Source organism: Hemicordylus capensis, chromosome 5 (genome assembly GCF_027244095.1).
Source record: "Hemicordylus capensis ecotype Gifberg chromosome 5, rHemCap1.1.pri, whole genome shotgun sequence".
Taxonomy (NCBI): domain Eukaryota; kingdom Metazoa; phylum Chordata; class Lepidosauria; order Squamata; family Cordylidae; genus Hemicordylus; species Hemicordylus capensis.
Genome location: NC_069661.1, coordinates 116,007,382 through 116,025,815, shown reverse-complemented (window position 1 = coordinate 116,025,815; position 18,434 = coordinate 116,007,382). Strand labels below are relative to the sequence as shown.

General features: G+C 39.5%; 1 protein-coding gene across 8 annotated transcripts in view; it reads left to right on the top strand.

Moving 5' to 3' along the window:
• The window catches only part of SLIT2 (slit guidance ligand 2), a 426,589-nt gene that overhangs the window by 246,004 nt on the left and 162,151 nt on the right, over positions 1-18,434 (top strand). For all 8 annotated transcript variants that reach the window (XM_053253821.1, XM_053253820.1, XM_053253817.1 and 5 more), the window contains 2 exons: positions 1,910-1,981; positions 17,170-17,241. In XM_053253821.1, coding sequence (XP_053109796.1) covers positions 1,910-1,981; positions 17,170-17,241 — 144 coding nt within the window. The remainder of the gene's footprint in view (positions 1-1,909; positions 1,982-17,169; positions 17,242-18,434) is intronic.

Here is an 18,434-nt window from a genome sequence, read left to right as displayed (position 1 = left end):
TCACCTGTGAATTTTTAAATAACTCAAATGTGAAATGGCTAAACTTCTAACAAAAAAATATGCAACGTCATAATCAGCATTCTCCAAGAAAGTCCATAAGCATGTGTATAGGACGATCTAATACTCAGACCAGCAAAAAGATCTTGAGAAACATTCCTTAGTAACCTTCGCATCATGGGTCATCATTTAAGGTCCAGGTTACCTTAGAGAGTGCCTCCTTCTGCATGATCCCACTAAGGAGGTCTGTCTCCAGTTACCACCGGCACATCTGGTGATGACTGCTCTCTAGCTGCAACTGCTCTCTAGCTGTTCCTGGACTGTGGAGAGCACTCCCTGTAGAAATCCATAATTTGAATTCATAACTGGCGTTCAGGATTGCCCTCAAAACCTATCTGTTTGGACTGGCCTTCCAGGGTTTTTAATTTGTTGTAAATGTTTTTAACTTGCTGTAACCTGTTTTCCAGAGGTTTTAAATGTTTTAACTGTTAATTGTTTCATGGTGTGTTATAGTCTCTGTTTGTAATTGTTAATTGATTTTAATTGTTTTGTTTTAATGTAAACCACCCTGAGCCATTTTTGGAAGGGCGGTATAGAAATTAAATGAATGAATAAATGAATAAATAAAATCTTACCAATTGGTAACTGGTTAAAGAATAGGAAGCAGAAGATAGGACTAAATGAACAGTTTCACAGTGGAAGGAAGGCAAGTAAGTGGAACCCTAAGGGATTAGTGCTGTTCAACTCATTTATTCAACATTATTTAGAAGGGTGAGCAATGAGGTAGCTAAGTTTGTGAACACGTATCTGCAGTAGATAGAGGGCCGGAAGTGACCGCGGAGGTCACTTCTGGACGCCTTTTGTTTCACAGAGCCCAGGTCGAGCAATTTTGTGGCTTGTTTATTTTTTTAAAATGGACTTTCCCCACTATTTTTCACAGTTTTCAGGAGTATTTCGCTCTTTGGAATGCCCTTGGCACATTGGGGGCCCGTGTAGCACACCACAGTGAGTTTTGGGTCATTTGGGAGATTTCAGGTCATTTTGAGGCCATTGTGACACTTAAAATTTTTTTCCTCCACCCTAGAGCCTCACCCCCCCCCCCTTTCCCCCTAGCCCAAATGCCTCATTACACACGGATCTGTTCCTTGTGGCAGTAGCCAAGGAACGGAACCCCTGCATGTAGAGATTCTCCTGTATATGTGTTATCTGTAGTATGCAGTGACACACTCTCATAATAATTGAACTTGACTTGTAACAACATTTACCATAAAGGTGCACACTGCTGTTCAGAAATCTGGATATGTGTCCCCAGGTACTCATATGTGTTTAGGCAGATGCAATATTTTGAGAGGCAAGCAACCTACACAGAATTTGATGTGTGTGTTAACACTTCCATGTGATTTCACCCCTCTCCTGTTTACCTGCTTCTTTTGTTTAACCAAGTCTACCTAACCATCGAGACTCTGCCAACTTAAAATTAATTTCAATCCAGTTTTAATGTGTGTCCCCTGCCCTTTTAAAGAAGTTTTTTGAGGCCTTCCTTTGATAGAATACAAGTATAGTAAAGTTTTCATATTCAAACCCAAGCAACCTGAGAGGCTTTAAAAGTGGCCAATTGTTTCAAACCACAGTTCTAGCTAAGGATTACCTGGAATGCTGTACACTAGCTTTTTTGGAAAGGAACTCTTCATTGCTGTATAGCTTAAGTGATTCCTTCTTTGTAGTTGATAACAAGTACTTTATTCTAAGAAAATGTGTGTAATTTAGAATGGAGATTGAATTACAGTGGTTTGAACTAACTTGAAATACCTGTTCTTAAAATATATTCCTTTACAGGAGATCCTTTGTATGCTATATAAAAGTGTGGAAACCTACCAAAGTTAAGTGTATTCCTTTTATTTATTTATTTTAGGGACCTCAGTGAAAACCAGATTCATGCCATTCCAAGGAAGGCTTTTCGTGGAGCTGTAGACATTAAAAACTTGTAAGTATTTTTATTGTCTTCATATGGTTTACTTTTTATTATAATATAGTGTATCTCCAGATAACCTTCCATTCCCGGCAAGGAGTGAGCAAGAAGTGAGGTTAATGGGGACTCATGAAAAGGCCTTTTCTGTGGTGGCACCCAGCTTGTGGAACACCCTGCCATGAGAAGTTCATCTCTTTGGTGTTTTTGAAGTTTAAAATCCTTTTTGTTACAGCAAGCCTTTTATTTTTGTGGTTTGTGCTGTATTTCTGTCTTTTAGAATGTTTGTGTGGTGGTCTTGAAACTATTTTATTTGATTTATTTGAGATTCTTAAATTTGATTTATGTTGAATGCTTTGGGCATCTCCTGGAGAAGGTATAAAGAGGGATTAAAAAATTGCAATAAAATAAATATATGTCAACAATCAGACTAATCTTTTGCCAGTATGCTGGTGCTCACATGGAACTTTTGTCTGTGTGCAGAATGTTAGTCTGGATCTCAGCCAATACTGTATTTTTAGCCTCTTATTTAAAATGGGTTTTTAATACATATAGACTGGTATTTTAAAAGTATAACTATATAACCTACATTCATAGGTGAGTAAGAGGTAAGGGAAGACCTGGTAGAATCTGGACTGTAAGTTGAAGCCCTAGCTTTTTTTCTCTCCATGCGCTGTTTTACAGCATTAGAGGTTGAAAACTATACCAGCAAGCTCAGTATGGTTTGTTGATACATGCGTATCAGCACTGTTTCTTATTTTTTCTTCAACAGACTTTTCATACCACATTTGATTTTTTTTCTCCCTTCACTTTGCTCATTCCTTTCCCTTTTTCTATATCTCCCCTCCCAACTACTATTACACCTACTTATTTTGCTTAACCAGCCTGGTCCATGGTCTCATCCATGTCACTGGGTGGTAAACCTATGTCTCAGCTGTACCGCCTTAGAGTACAGCTGAGGACTCATGTTAAAAAAATGCTCCTCCACACACAAATATTCACTGAACATGGAGAACTCAATGGTAATGAAAAATCTAGCTCTCTATCTTTGTGGTGTTTTGTTTTGTTGGTCTGGAAACATTCCATTGCCCTTGGAAGCCATATTTGCTAAACTCATTGGACAAGCTCCAGCTAGACTACAACAGATGCTGTTGCAGCTTCAAAAATATGACATACGTATTGTTTATACTAAGGGCAAGGATATATTTATAGCTTACACATTGTTGAGAGCAGCTCCATCCAACTTGTAGACTGATGATTATGATGATGTAGACCTAGATGAGAAGGTTGCTAATGGGCTTAAAGAGACTGATCCTATTGGTGACCAATTACTCCATCAGTTGCAAGAGTGTACTAATTTTGACCCAATTCTTCAAGGTCTTAAGGTTCAGTGTTAAGGTTCAGTGAATCTGAGAATAACTGGTCACAGAAGCAGGAACAAGTTAAGCCCGAGCTCAGAGTGTATTGGCCCTTGAAAGATCAAATTAGGATTGAAAATGACTTATTAATAATGATTGGCTTGAAGATTATTATTCAACATGGTGCACAAGGGAAGATGTTGAAATTATTGCACTTTTCACATCAAGGAGTTCAGCGAACAAAAGCTAAAGCCTGCTCCCTCATCTTCTATGTCCCATAGAACAGTGGGTGAGGAATTGCCCACAATGTCAGGCACTGCAGTCCAGTAATCATAGGGGAGCCTATGATACCTCACAAGATTCCTGATCTTCATTGGCTAAAGTTGGCAGCCACACCCAACCAAACACAACCTAATCTTAAAAACACAAGTTTAGCAGCTAAAGTGAGAACTGCCCCTTTTCTTCCCAGTGTGAATCTGAGAAGATGGGACAAGCATAAGTGTTTATACAAAATCCGGCATTAACCTTGAGCCATTTGTTTCTTGCATTGCATTACTGCTCTTGAGCTACAGTTTGGAAACCACTGGTTGCAAGACTTAAAATATAGCTTTTCTGAACACTTGTTCATATGTTGTCAGACATTGCTTTAAAGTTGAGGGATTAACTATTATTTTAAATTTAGGCAGACTCAAGTGTGAAACAGTCTAATGCAGGGGCGTAACTATAATAGGGCAAGGGGAGAGAGTTGTCTGGGGGCCCACTGCCTTGTGGGGGCCCCCCAAAAGGCAAGTCACATGACTGACTCCCCCAGCCGCGCACCCGCCTGGGCTTCCTTCAGTTGTATTCATCCTCTGAAATTGATGTGAGTGTTAAGGCCTGGAGCTACCAGAACAGCATGTCTTCCTCTAGTACCATTCAATGACTTGCATTGTCCACAATTTACACAACCTTTTAAAAATAATGTAGGATGATGTTCTATTGTGGCACATAGGTGTGTGTGTGTGTGTGTGTGTGTGTGTATGTATATATGTAGGTGTATGTATGTGTGTGTGTGTGTGTGTGTGTGTGTGTGTGTGTGTGTATGCATATATATATACACACATATATACCTATGTGCCACAATAGAACATCATCCTACATTATTTTTAAAAAGGTTTTATAAATTGTGGACGATGCAAGTCATTTAATGGTACTAAATAAAGACATAGAGAAAGACAAGATAGATAGATAGATAGATAGATAGATAGATAGATAGATAGATAGATAGATAAAAATTTTACTATGCTTTTTGTTACCACTATTCAGCCTCATTTAAGATTTCTTTACTTTATGAGCTGAGCTTCGGGGGGGGGGCATGTTTAAAATCTTGTCTCTGGGCCTACTTCAAGCCTGCTACGCCCCTGGTCTAATGCTTTGGCAAATCATAGGAACATAGGAAACTGCCATATACTGAGTCAGACCATTGGTCTATCTAGCTCAGTATTGTCTTCTCAGACTGGCAGCGGCTTCTCCAAGGTTGCAGGCAGGAATCTCTCTCAGCCCTATCTTGGAGAAGCCAGGGAGGGAACTTGAAACCTTCTGCTCTTCCCAGAGTGGCTTCATCCCCTGAGGGGAAGATCTTGCAATGCTCACACATCAAGTCTCCCATTCATATGCAACCAGGGCAGACCCTGCTTAGCTATGGGGACAAGTCATGCTTGCTACCACAAGACCAGCTCTCCTCTCCGTGAATCAAACAAGTTATGAGAAAAGAGCAATATCTCAGATAATTAATATAGTCCTACAACTCTGGATCTTGTTAATTATTTTACTAGAACTCAGAACATATTAGAAGCTAATTGTTTTTATTTATTTTTAATTAAATAACTGTTTCAAAACAAGAGAAGATGTATTGATTAGTTTTAACTTTGAAGCAGCCTCCACAGAGCTCAAGACAATGAGCATAAAATGAGAGTTTCCCATTTTATTTTCACAGCAAGAGGCTCAGGTCAGGTGGAGAAAAAAGTGAGCTCCCCAAGGCTATCCAAGAGCGCTTCATGGTTGAATGCAGATATGAACTTAGGTCTCCTTGGGCACATTATCAGTTCCTAAGATTATGTTGCTTTTTCTTACTTCCATAACTGAGAGAAAAAGTTGTTGATGTAGTAACTAATTGAAATATTAGTTGCTATATAAACTAATTAACACATTTCAGCTAGCATCTTAGTTCTCCCAACAATTTCTGTTGGGTGACAGCTAATCCAGTTATTTTAAGGATCCAGCATCTATTTTACTTCTATATTATATTTACTCAACCTGCCAGCCACATTTGATTCCCCAAAATACTAAAAACAATTACAGCTCATCATAAGGTATACTCTTTCATCAAACAATGTATTAAAATTATATGCTGTAATCTTCCAGGAGCTTTTAGAAGCTGTGAAGCAGGGGCGTAGCTAGGGGAGAGGGGGCCCGTGTTCATCCCTCTCTTGGACGGCCCCCCAGAGTGAGGGAGACAATGAAGAAAATAGGGAGGGATGGAGCTGGAGGGCCCTCAGGAGCTGGGGGCCCGTGTTCTTTGAACCCTTTCGTTCAATTATAGCTACGCCCCTGGACAGCCTACATTTCTCAGTGGAACTCCTCTAAAAGACAAAGGGCTACTAAATTTCAATAGGACCATCTAGTAAATTAGACAGAATGTTAGTGACTTCTCTGAGCTAGGATATCTTGCTGCAGCTTTTAAATTATGGTTAATGCATTTCAAGTATGTCAACTCTTTCTCAGTCAGTAGTCACTTTTTGTCTATTGGGAGAGCACTTCCCAAGAAACTCTTCATTCAAGAAGCAAGAAATGTATCTGACAAAGAGTTGTCCAATTCAGAATGTGCTGGGTACCATAATAGAATAGTAATCATTTTTCTAAATAAAGTGCATTACTTGGCAGCTTGTACATCTGGCTTTTTGATCTTGAATTGGTGCTGCCCATACTCCAACATCAAGAGCCATAATAATAAAAACAATAAAATTAGTAGAACGAGGAAAGTATGAATTTCAAAGGGGAAACATATGTCCTAAAAAGCAATCAGATGTGTAATGAAAGCAGCAGGCAAACATGCCTAGGGTGGGAGCTCCAGTTTGTGGCCACCACTGAGCAGCCCCTCTCTCCAACAGCCACCAAACCTAACCTGAAAAGGCATTTGTATCACTGAGAATTAGTGTGTCTTAAAGACTACATTAATATTCTGTGTAAAATGTAGCATATGTACATGAAGAGATAGTGATAAATACAGTAAAACAACTCTAAGGGAAATATTAAACATCCGTAACTTGATCCCACATCAATTGGAAGGCAAGGAGTATCCATTCCATTTGATTTACTCATTGTATGTGCCTAATTTTAATTAAGCTTCAGTTTCAGCTACTGAGGCATTTTTCCCCATAATACTGGAACACCAATGCATACTATTGTATGATGAATAAGATCATCCTAGGTGATCGTATATCAGATTATCATTAATTTTGTTTTGTCTAACTGAATGTCAGTTTGAATGCTGCTGCTGCTACTACTACTACTACTACTACTACTACTTCCCCTTATTGTGAACATCAAAGCTTGACTTAAGTTGATATTAAAGACTGTGTGAAACTTTCTTCATGAAATAAAAACCTGTGAAAATCACATTTCAGTATTTTCATACAAACCTTTAACTGTAAGTAAATATACAACAAAAGGCATGTGCACACGCCATCCTGAACTTATCCTATGATACTTCAGGATGTTTGATAAACCTAATCCCCAGACAGTCAAAATAGTTAGAGCAAATAGAGGTAGATACAATAAGGAAGCGGGTTGCCATTCTTTAGTGCTCAAATATACTTGACCAAGACAGGTCTCAACTAGAGATGTGTGAAACGTTTTGAGCACAGAACGATCTGTGTGCAAAACGACCAATTCCGGATGATTCAGAGCCGAACCGAATCACCCCCGACGAGTTCCGATAAATTTCGAACCCGAAACGAATCACCCCTGTTTCGGGTCCGAATTTTTCGGGTGTTTCGGGTCTCCATTTTGTGCCCCAGAAAAGTGCCAGCCTTGTCTTCTTCTTCCCCCTCCATTTTCAGTTTGAGGTCTCTTTGAATTTCCTGCCTTTTTGCCTCCATTGATTTCAATGCAGAAATTGCTTTCCTTTCACTTTAATTGAAAAGGTCCTGGGGCCAAAAGAGTGGGGTGGGGTGGTAGTGCCCAATGGGTGGAGGCTACCACCCCAATTACAGAGTGATTGGGCAGAGGGCTGATGTTTGGTGATTTTTTGAGAGTTTTAGTGTGTATGGGGTAGATTGGGGGCAGAAAGTGGGATCTGGGGCAGAAGGGTGGGGTGGGGTGGTAGTGCCCAATGGGTGGAGGCTACCACCCGAATTCCAGGGGGATTGGGCAGAGGGCTGATTTTTGGTGAATTTCTGAAGTTTAAGTGTTTTTAAGGTTTCCCCCCTTTAGGTATAATCGCTTCACGTCGGGGGGAAAGGGGTGGCCTAGAGTGGGGTGGGGTTGGTGGTGGTGCGGGGTAGGGGCAAGGAAGCTACCTGAATATTTTCAAAGGATTTAGGCAGAAGGCTGAACTTTGGTGATTTCATTTGTTGGAGTTTTGTTGCTTCTGAGGTGAGCTGAGTGTGGATTCTGTGATAGCAAATGAGATTTTCAATGACACACCATGAATCCACTCTCATCTGCTATCATAGAATCTAAACCTTAAAGACATGTGAACTTCAACAATTCACCAAAAATCAGCCCTCTGCCCAAATCCTTTGAAAAAATTCAGGTAGCTTCCTTGCCCCTACCCGGCAACACCACCAACCCCACACCACTCTATGCCACCCCTTTCCCCCCGACGTGAAGTGATACACCCTCCATTCTACCTAATGGGGGGAAACCTTAAAAACGCGTAAACATCAGAAATTCACCAAAAATCAGCCCTTTGCCCAATTCCCCTGAAATTTGGGTGGTAGCCTCCACCCATTGGGCACTACCACTCCACCCCACTCTTTTGGCCCCAGGACCTGTTTTTCTAATCCGAATCGATTTGGATTAGGATTAGGAGTAATTTGGCTCCGAACCGAATCGGGGGTGATTCGGGTAGGCAAAATTCGGGCACAGAACAGAACAGGGGTGTTTCAGTTTGGGTCCGAACCGAAACACTGAAAAATCCAAATTGCACACCACTAGTCTCAACACACCAGCTATCAGTTCCCCGAAAGCTGACAGAGAGAAGTATTGCTCTAAGAAACAACTCCAAATGTTAATTGTAAAAAAACTGGTTTTAAAAATGTGTTGTAAAAATAAAATGTAATAAATAATTCTGAAATTAAGCTAAATGTTTCTGGAAATAATAGCACAGGGATGAGGGAGCTCTCTCTCACACCCACAGGCACACCAAAAGTTGGTTCTAGCTTTGATCTATTTTAGATCAAAGTAAATGCAACTTTCACAGCACTTTGCAGGTCATTAAAAGAGGATCCTGCCATCACTTGTTTTGTTTATAACAATTTCTGTTGTGTGTGCGTTTGTGTGTACATCCGTCCTCTATGATTGGCATTCTCCAGGAATTAACAGAAGTCCCAAGGTGACTACTGAAAGCAATCCTGATTATTTTAATGACCTCATGTAAACAATTTTGAGTAAAAAAAACCTATCCAGAAATAGTTTCAGCCAGAGTTAATAATCTCTCTGTGTGTGTGTGCTTTCTCCCCCCCCCACCCCCACTCTGAGTTACTTCTTTCATTCATACATCCATACATACATCCAAGTAGCTACGGAGAAGGTGGGAACAGGCTATCAGAGGTATTACTGATAAATTTGTGAAGACTGAATGTGATGCAGATCAGGTTGAAGGAGTTTTACTTGCTTAGGTAATGGGAAATCTTTACAGCTATGTGAGCAGAAACCTTACTGTACTGTTCTGTGGTTCATAAAGATGGAGAAAAAGATGTCACAGTCATTTACCATCAGAAGTGTTCTACTCAAGCAAAATTGCAGTTGATTTCAGTGGGGCTTGAATGTGTGGTTGTGAATAGGTTGAAGACTTAGATTCAACCCATATTCTTTTATATTGTTCATTTTATAGAGATATTCATATTTCTCTTATTTCTCCTCTCTTATTGAATATGCCTTATAGAATGGATGATGAATAAATTTCTTTTCTTTTCACTTATTGCTATGCACCCATAACACTGTGTGTGGCCAAATTCTGTGCAGCTGCAAGTAAGATTAGGACTGAGATGGTTTAAATTATACTTAATAGTACTATGAAGATTCTGACATTATGTATTTTTACTATTTATACTTTGTTGTGTGCTGTTTTTGTTGTGTCAAAGACCATAATGAAGTATTCATTCAGTCAAACCAAACTTTATTTTGGTCTCTGACCAGCAAAGAAGACTTCGATTGTATTGGCATACAGGGGATTATGCATTTTGTCCTCTGTGGAAAATGAGACCAAATGTTGTACTGGCTTTTTATAGTAATTATTAGAAGAGGGCAGAGAATTATTAATATCTAACTCTGTTGTGTATATATAATAATTGGGGGACAGGGGTAAGGAGCTAAAATATTAAACTGATTGTAATCGTACAAAAAGGAAATGGAAACATTTATAGGTGGACATCTTGGCTCCGTATCCCAGTGTATCTGTCTCATGAAACTGGGTAAATTATTTTAATTACAAGACGGCCTGCTGTGTTGGTCCCAGAGAAAGGATTCGTAAAAATTCAGATGATGCCATTTTATTAAACCAGCTGAAGGCAGAACACCACATCAAATTGTACAGTGTAACAAAAATCCAGTGGCTGCTTTTTCTAAAGAAATGCAACTTTAGGAGAAGGATTTGGAACGGAGAAGCAGCAGCGAGGCGGGGGTGTTTAATCCTTTCCCCACTTGCTGATTCTCTCTGCCAAATCCCCACTGCAAGCAGCTCTCCCCCTGCCCCAGTTAGAAACATGTATTTGGATCTTTAAGTGGTTGAACCAGCTTGGAGGTGATTTGGAGTGGAAAGGCAATAGGTGGGAATGGGTTAAGCACCCCCTTGCAGCTTCTCCATTCAAAATTGTCTTCATGAGGTTGCTTTTCCCTTGGAAATTAAAATACACTAGTATTAGATCTGGAATGGCAAGCTGCATTCTACGAATGTACCTAAACATATATATATATATTTTACCAGTCACTGATTAGAAATTGTGCCTGTCTGTTGCATATTTGTCCAATAGTGTGTGCGGTGTGTGTGTGTGTGTGTGTGTGATGTGGTATAGTGGGTAGAACATTGGGCATAGATAGGGGAGACCCAAGTTCAAATCTTCACACAGCCATGAAGTTCATTGGATCGTTTTACCAATTCACTAGTTCTCACCTACTTCATGCAGTGGTTGTGAGGATAAAATAAGATAATTGCCATATATGTCATTGGGAAGAAAGGCAACACAATATGAAATAAATGTTGGTGGGGGGTTTTCCAGTGAGTTCCATTTATTTGTTCACATGTCATTGATGTTTTGCCAACATATTGATTATTTGATTTGCTGGGTAAAGATAGTCCATGTATTGTGATTTGCATATGACAATCTCATGTATTTAGTATTGTTTTCCCCTAGCAATTTCTAAAGATGTAAGTACAGATTGTTTCAATACAAGATGTATTTCACTAGGCAAAATTAAAAGCATTTTGTATTGCACATAGCCTCTATATTACCAGAACTTCTCTGGCCTCTATATTGCAGAAACACTGGGTGGTGCCACTGCAGATTTTCTTGATGTCAAGGAATCCAATTCCCTCCATCTGCTTTCATTCATCATGATACAGCAGGATTTGTTTTTCCTTTTAGGGTAGAACATTCTTTGTCTATGGAAAGCTTACTTCCAACTATAAGCTGTGAGAGGCCAGGAAGCTATTTACATGTAAATACTGCACACCTTTTTAATCTTATAGTGTTTTTTTTTTCATTTTTATTGAATAAGCTTTATTTAATAGACACAAATCTTTGAAATCAGTCAAGAAGACATATACACAGAGAACATTTCAGTAGACCTGCCAGGAAGTTTTACACACAGAAGTTTTACCGTGAGGTTTTTGCTTTTAGCTCGCATCTCCTCTGGAATGGAGGGTGCATGTGTACATATCAGCCAAATTTTCCCCAAAGTCCCTGCGAGTTATCAGGGAGCAGTCCACACGTGCAATTCGGGTTTCCCATTGTGCCCGAGTGTAGTCCAATTGATCTCAGGAGTAAAAAACTCCACTCTTTTCAGTGGCTTTTTGAGACAGCTTTAAGTTTGCTGTAAAGCCTCCTGACAAACCCGTGGTAAAATCTGCTGTGCGTAAAACCTCCAGGATCACAAAAAGTATCAGAAGAAAATATTTTGATTGTTAGAGCTCAGTTGCTATTGCATTGATCAAGTTGACCAGTATTGTGCTTCAAGTTTGCAGTTATTTCATTGATTGACATATTAATACTTAGCCTGCTTAATAAAAGCAACCACTTATATATTAAAAAGAGGTTTCTTTTCTCTTCAGATTAAGTGATAAATTTTCAAATTAATTGACTCTTGTATTAATACTTTCTGATTACTACAATCTGTAGACTTTTAAAATCTGTTGCTGTTATTCCATACTACCTCAAATAAAACAAAACAAAGAGAAAAGACTACATTTTAATCAGCTGTTCTGCTGCCAAGAAAATTGTTTGTGCCAAGTTTATTCCATGGTGAACAGAAAAATAACTATATGGGAAAGCAGCATGTTTGAAAACTGCTACTTAGCCTTAACCACATCAGTGTTTGGAGGACATCATTAAAAGAAAGATCCTCATTTTTCCCCCCGGATGCACCTGAACTCATGCCAGTTTAGGGGAAGAAATCTGCCTTTCAGGTCTTGTAGGACAAGATTTGCTCGAGTGCTTTCTGTACCGTTAAATCTTTCCCTTTGTGTATAATATGGATGATTTAGGAGGAGCTGTGTCAGCGCTGATTTATACATTGACAGCTAAGGATAATAAGATATGGGCCAACATACAGCTCACCCTTTTACAGATTAACCTGCAGACTGCATTAGGCAAATTTGATGGCATTAAAAGATTTTACCGATTTGTCTGGAAACAATTTCTCTTTTGTGTTGTGTCAGAGGATAACATTTCATGCCATTGTACTAATTTAAATGGCTTTGATAAATTGCTCCGGAGGTTAGAGAACTGTACTGAAGATATTATTTTGGCCCTTTAAAATAAAAAGCCTATTAACTTAATTGTTAAATGCCCTTAATTAGTTTAAATGGAAAACGTCTGAGACTCTTGCATTTTCTAAAAATGGTCTGCAGTGCAAACATTGCACCAAAATGATTAACTGCAGTGCCTGGAAAATTATTGTTTCTGGTAGACAGTAATACACTGCAGTGAAGAACACAGAAAATATAGTATACATCCTATGATTGTGTTCAGTTTCTTGTGCAAGTGAAACAGGAGATATGCAAAAGAAATACAGTGTTCTTTTGCAGCTTTTATGCATTTTGTTGAGATTTACACTTCCTGCTGTATTTTACCCATAGTGGGTACATCTACATGTGTATATGGTACCTAAGGTGTATCTCATTTCTGTATGAAAGGAAACACTCTTCGTGTCATTCCCCATGGGCTCTCAAGTATGACATTACAGTGTAGCCATCCAAAGATTATCACAGAGTTAGTGGCCCTTTCCGCAGTAAAGCACTTTAGCACTGCTGCAACATGGCTGTTCCACAGCTGGAAGCAGATCTATCTCTGTGGTTCCACATATCACCCAGCAGAGAGCTATAGTCACTATTACAATTCCTCAATGAAAATGCCCATGGCAAAAGCAAAAGTATGCAGTGCACATTATCACACCAACAATAACAATTGCAAGCAATAAAGTTTGAACGTTTTAATGTGTTTTATTTTTATTAACAGATGCGTGTCTTGGCACAGAGACAAAATAAATATTTCAAAATTATGAAAAAGTGAAATGCTGACTGTTGAAAAGTAATAGGACAAATAGGAATATAGGAATAGCATGTTGGGACACATAATAATAGTAAGCAGCAAGTGCTGGTTGTTCCTATCAACTTTTTGTGGGGTGGTATGGAGGATGAATTTAGTTCTTCTCTCCTGACACCTGATCTGCAGTGTGTGACCATGTTGAAAGGGTGTCATGGATGCAGGCAAGTAGTGCAGTAAGTAAATGTGGGGCAAGAAATGAGGGATTTAACCAAACATAATGAATTGCCTCCAATGGCAGATTACCGCATAGGCAGTATAGGCAGCCACCTATGGCGGTAAATCTTGGGGAGTGGTATCTTGGAGGGAAACTTAATTCACACACACACCCGCAACCTTTAAAATTGCTGCCATGTAGCGGCAGAGGCTCTGCCCGCCTCCTAAATCGTCACAGGAGATGAGGTCAGGCACTGGAGGACAGCAGCGAAAGAGGTCATCAGTCAAGCCTGGCTTACTCGCAAATGACACAGAGCAGACAATTTTGGGCCTCTGTGCACGTGCAGATAGGGGTGTGCACGGAACCGTCTGGCCCCCATCGAACCCCCCCCCGTCTAGTCTGGCAGGTCCACAAACCTTTTTAAAAATTTAAATGAAAAGTAACTACCTGTAGCCGTGGGGAGGGGGGGTTCGCGGAGGCCCGAAAGGGCCAAAAAGACTACATTTACCCCGCTGTGGCAGTGATGAGGGAGGCCACGGGGGGAGACGGAACCCTCATGGACCACCCACCCCGTGGCTACAGCAAGCCCCAAAGGGGCTACTTTTCATTTAAATTTTTTTTTTTAAAAAAAGGTTCACGGACCTGCTGGACCAGACCGGCAGTCCAGTTCCGGTCCAGATGGAACCAGGGGGGCGGGGTTCAGTTCGATCATGAACCCACAACCCCTGGACCGAACCGTTGGACCATGGACCACCAGACCGGTTCTGCACATCCCTACGTGTAGAGGCCTGGAATTTCCCGCTCCATGTCATTTGCGAGTAAGGCAGGCTTGAGTGTGGAGCTCTTTCGCCGCTGTCCTTCAGTGCCCTACCTCACTTCCTGTGATGGTTTAAGAGGTGGGCAGAGCCTCCTCCACCGCTACACAGCAGCATTTTTAAAGGTAAAAAACCATAATTATGTATCCCCCCCCCCCGCACAAAGCCCCCTTACTCTTGTCTCTGGGGCAGCAAACCTTTTGCTGCCAATGGGCGGGAAATGATTAATCCACCCCTGATTGCCTCTCAAGGACCGATCTTCTGCCAATTGAATCAATAGAGCTTTGCCAGTCCACAAACAAAAGGCTGGTGCTGTGGTTGCTTTGAAAGTCACAAAATCAGCCACAAAGCAACTATTTAGAATGTCAGGGACTGACTTTTTGAGGAAGATTATTTAGAGTAGTCCCACTGAAATTAAAAGGACAAGAATTTCTTAATTTCTCCTTTTAATTTCAATGGAACTGCTTTCAGTAATTTTCTTCATTATGTCAGCCAGGAAGACAACAGGGGAAACACTAGACTGCAACAGTTTGGTAGTGACATCACCAGGATCCTCTATGATAACTGGGTGAGCACTAGGCTTTGTTGCAGGAGGATATGGGAACTTCTTCACACCAAAGACTACTCAAAAGAAGTGGGTTCTGAAGATGTCATGTAGGCCTTCTCAAAGGACTTTCCAGGCTTATGAAGCAGAAAGGTAGAGTCACTGAAGACAGAAGGATACTTGCAAATGGCTGAAGGTGCTGGAGATGAAGGAACAATGGTCACAGGCAAACATTTAATATTCTAGAATTCAATTAAGCTGAAGTACTTGGATTGAACCTGCTTTATGATCCATTTCTAAGATAGGCTGTGGTAGCAAATAAATCCTTACATCTGGGTGCATGTATCAGTGTGCTGGGTAGTGGCCTAGACCATTATACTGCATCAGTGTTGCAACCTTGGGCAAGATCCACATTAGTTATGACTAAGTCCCATTGACATCAATGGAGCATAATTAGTCTTGACTAATTTGTCTCATTTATTTTCATGATTCTAAGTCATGACTGCACCTCATTTAAAAAGAGATTAACTTGGAAATAAATCCCATGGATTTTGCTGATCATTGATTGGAAGTGTTTTAGGATCACAACTCAAATTAATATAAATCAAAGCACTAGCTTACTGATGGTTTGGACTAGAGATGTTAAATAAACTAAATCTACATGGTGCAGTGGGGAAATGCTTGACTCAGAAGCAGAAAGTTGGCGAATCCCCACTGGTACTATATTGGGCAGCAGCGATATAGGAAGATGCTGAAAGGCATCATCTCATACCGTGCGGGAGGAGGCAATGGTAAACCCCTCCAAAGAAAACCACAGAGTTCTGTGAGCGCCAGTAGTTGAAATCGACTTGACGGCACACTTTACCTTTGCCTTACAATTTTGTGGACTCTTACTATGGAGTTTTGAAGTTACTGGCACTTTTGAAGTTACTGGCACTTATTACTGAATAAGAAAGCTTAGAATTGAGCAGTCCAGCTGCTGTCAAAGCACACATGTGGACGCGTTTAAGAATTTTATCTTAAATGGTTAGTGATATCTCATCAAGCAGATATGCAAAGATATGCACGTTCACCTATGTCCATCTTAGACAATCTGTTTTACTAGCTTGGAATAGATAAGATGGGTGAAAACTACTCTCTGTATGTGCATGCATGCATGCATGCATAAGTGTTCATTCATATTTATGTTTATCTTATGTTTTAAAAAAAAACCATAATCATGAAGTCAATATTTTATTTTATTTTTTGCCGGGCGGGGCAGGGGGGAGAAATCCCCAATCCTAAACCAATGTATTTGGAAACAAGGTCTATTAAGTGGAATTTCCTTCAGAGGAAATAGGTTTAAGGTTGCAATTAATTAGTTTCCCTAGGCTAATACTTATGCAGGTTAGCTTAATTAAAATGGTGGTTTAAGGTTTTGACTTTTTGTTTTGTTTTTGTTGTTATCACAAAAGTTTTATCAACCTGCCATCCTACACCATACTGTATTCTGAATGAGGCAGTAACCATTGTAGTAATTTCTTGGAGAGAGTATTAATCTTTTCAGAAAACTGAGTGTAAATTATACATATCGTAATACTTAAAGATTAATAATGCCTAGGCAGCAGTGCTGATTTTTATGTTTAGCTTTCTACCATTCCTTCATTACATCCTATCTGCATGGGATCATGAAGAATACAAACTGCAGAAGTCTTATGCTAAGGGTTGTTTTCATGAACTAAAATATGCATTGGTTTTGTTTGGAGTGGAAATGTAAAATGTACCAGGCCTCATATACATGCTTAAGAATGTGGATTTCTGGAAGGAAGCTGCTTTAAAGAACTAAGGGTGGTCTCTCCCACTCTTTCTTGTCAAGGATAGTGAAATTAACATGCAGCTGAGCTTCTCTGATAAATGGATTCTGTTAGGTCACTGAGGGGATGCATGTGACATTAAGTGATTTACAGCCCTTTACCTTAATGAAATTGTTTCAGCGAGATGACGCTGAGAGCTTTTAATGGATAGCTTTTCTTGATGTAATGAAATTGCATTCCTTTGGCATTTAATATAAGGTGCAGTTATTATTTACTGGAGCTTTCCCAGGGCTGTCGTGGTTTTGCACACGCAGTTCAGAACAAAAAGAGATTTCAGTGGCGACATCAAGACCAGAATGGCGTGTGACATTCTTAAGCAGATGAGTGTATTTGGGGACTACATTTCAGTTAGTATGGCCTAGCTCTCAAGCCTCATTTGTTAAGGAGGCTTTCTAACCTGTAATGCTGCCAGCCTTCATCTCTTTCACGTATCACCTCCTAATCTGTTTAACAGGCAACTGGATTACAACCAGATCAGCTGTATTGAAGATGGGGCATTTAGGGCTCTCCGCGATCTGGAAGTACTGTAAGTAACTGCCTCTCTCTCTTACTTCTTAAACAGGGAAGTCCAAATGTAGAAGCCTATCTGGTAGCTGCACTTCGGGTATCAAAATGCTCTAGTGGGATGATGTATTGGAATAAATTAATGGTGATGTTTTATAAGATATTACAAAAACATATAAAAAGAGTAGAGATGTTTTATTTAACAAGAACATCACATTTACCAAGGATAATCATGTAAAGCAAAATAATTTCCTTTAAAAAGCAATACAGGAGTTTGTTATTCAGTTTGTTTTTGTAAAACCATTTTCCATTGTTCAGATCCCACAAAATTCTGTTCTTGCTTTCAGATATAATCTTTGTGTATTAAGATTACAAGTTGCAAAGCCTTGAATACATTTCAATATCTTTCACAAAGCTAATTTTCTAAGAGAATGGAATGTGGTTTTATTTAAAGATGTGGCTTTCTGTGTTCAGTTTTTTACAATTGATTTTGACTCCTGAGCTGCTGTCTGCAAGCTGTTCACTGTGCAATAGCCTCACAGAAGTCACTAGGACTATTCTGCAGATAAGCAGGTAGGTAATAGGAGGTTAAGTGCCTTTTGGATTGTCATGCCAATGAGGTACTACCTGTATGCATAAAAAACTGAAAGTGTGATCAGCTCTACTATGCTAACTTATTTTGCTTTTTAATTGTTATGTATTGCCTGTGACTAAAAAGCAGTAAATATAACGAATAACATATCTACTAATTTAAAAAACCTGGAGACTTATCATGTAATCATGTAATATTCATGCTATCAGTCAGAGCTGCATGTTCCTTGGGAACATCATTCTGAAGTAAGTAAGGTTCTATGTCCAAGATAACTATATAATGCTGGCACATAAATGTGCCATTCATTATTTTAATATGTCTCTTTTTTAAAAAGCAGTCAGGAGATGCAAAACTACATTCATTTGATAAGAAGGAAGGTTTTTTGTACATATTAGAAAGTCATTTCAGAATAAAAGGAACAACAAAACAAAAGGAACACAATCTCAGATGGCAAAAATGTGATTATTATTTGGCAATTTAACAGCTAAACTTTGTTCATCTAGAATAGTAAAACATGGCTATTGTTATTTGGCATTTTAAATAATTGCATCACCAGTAGTAGATTTTATTTAAAATGATGTATGGCAATTTGGGCAAATATTTTAAAGTAAAATCAAGGTTTT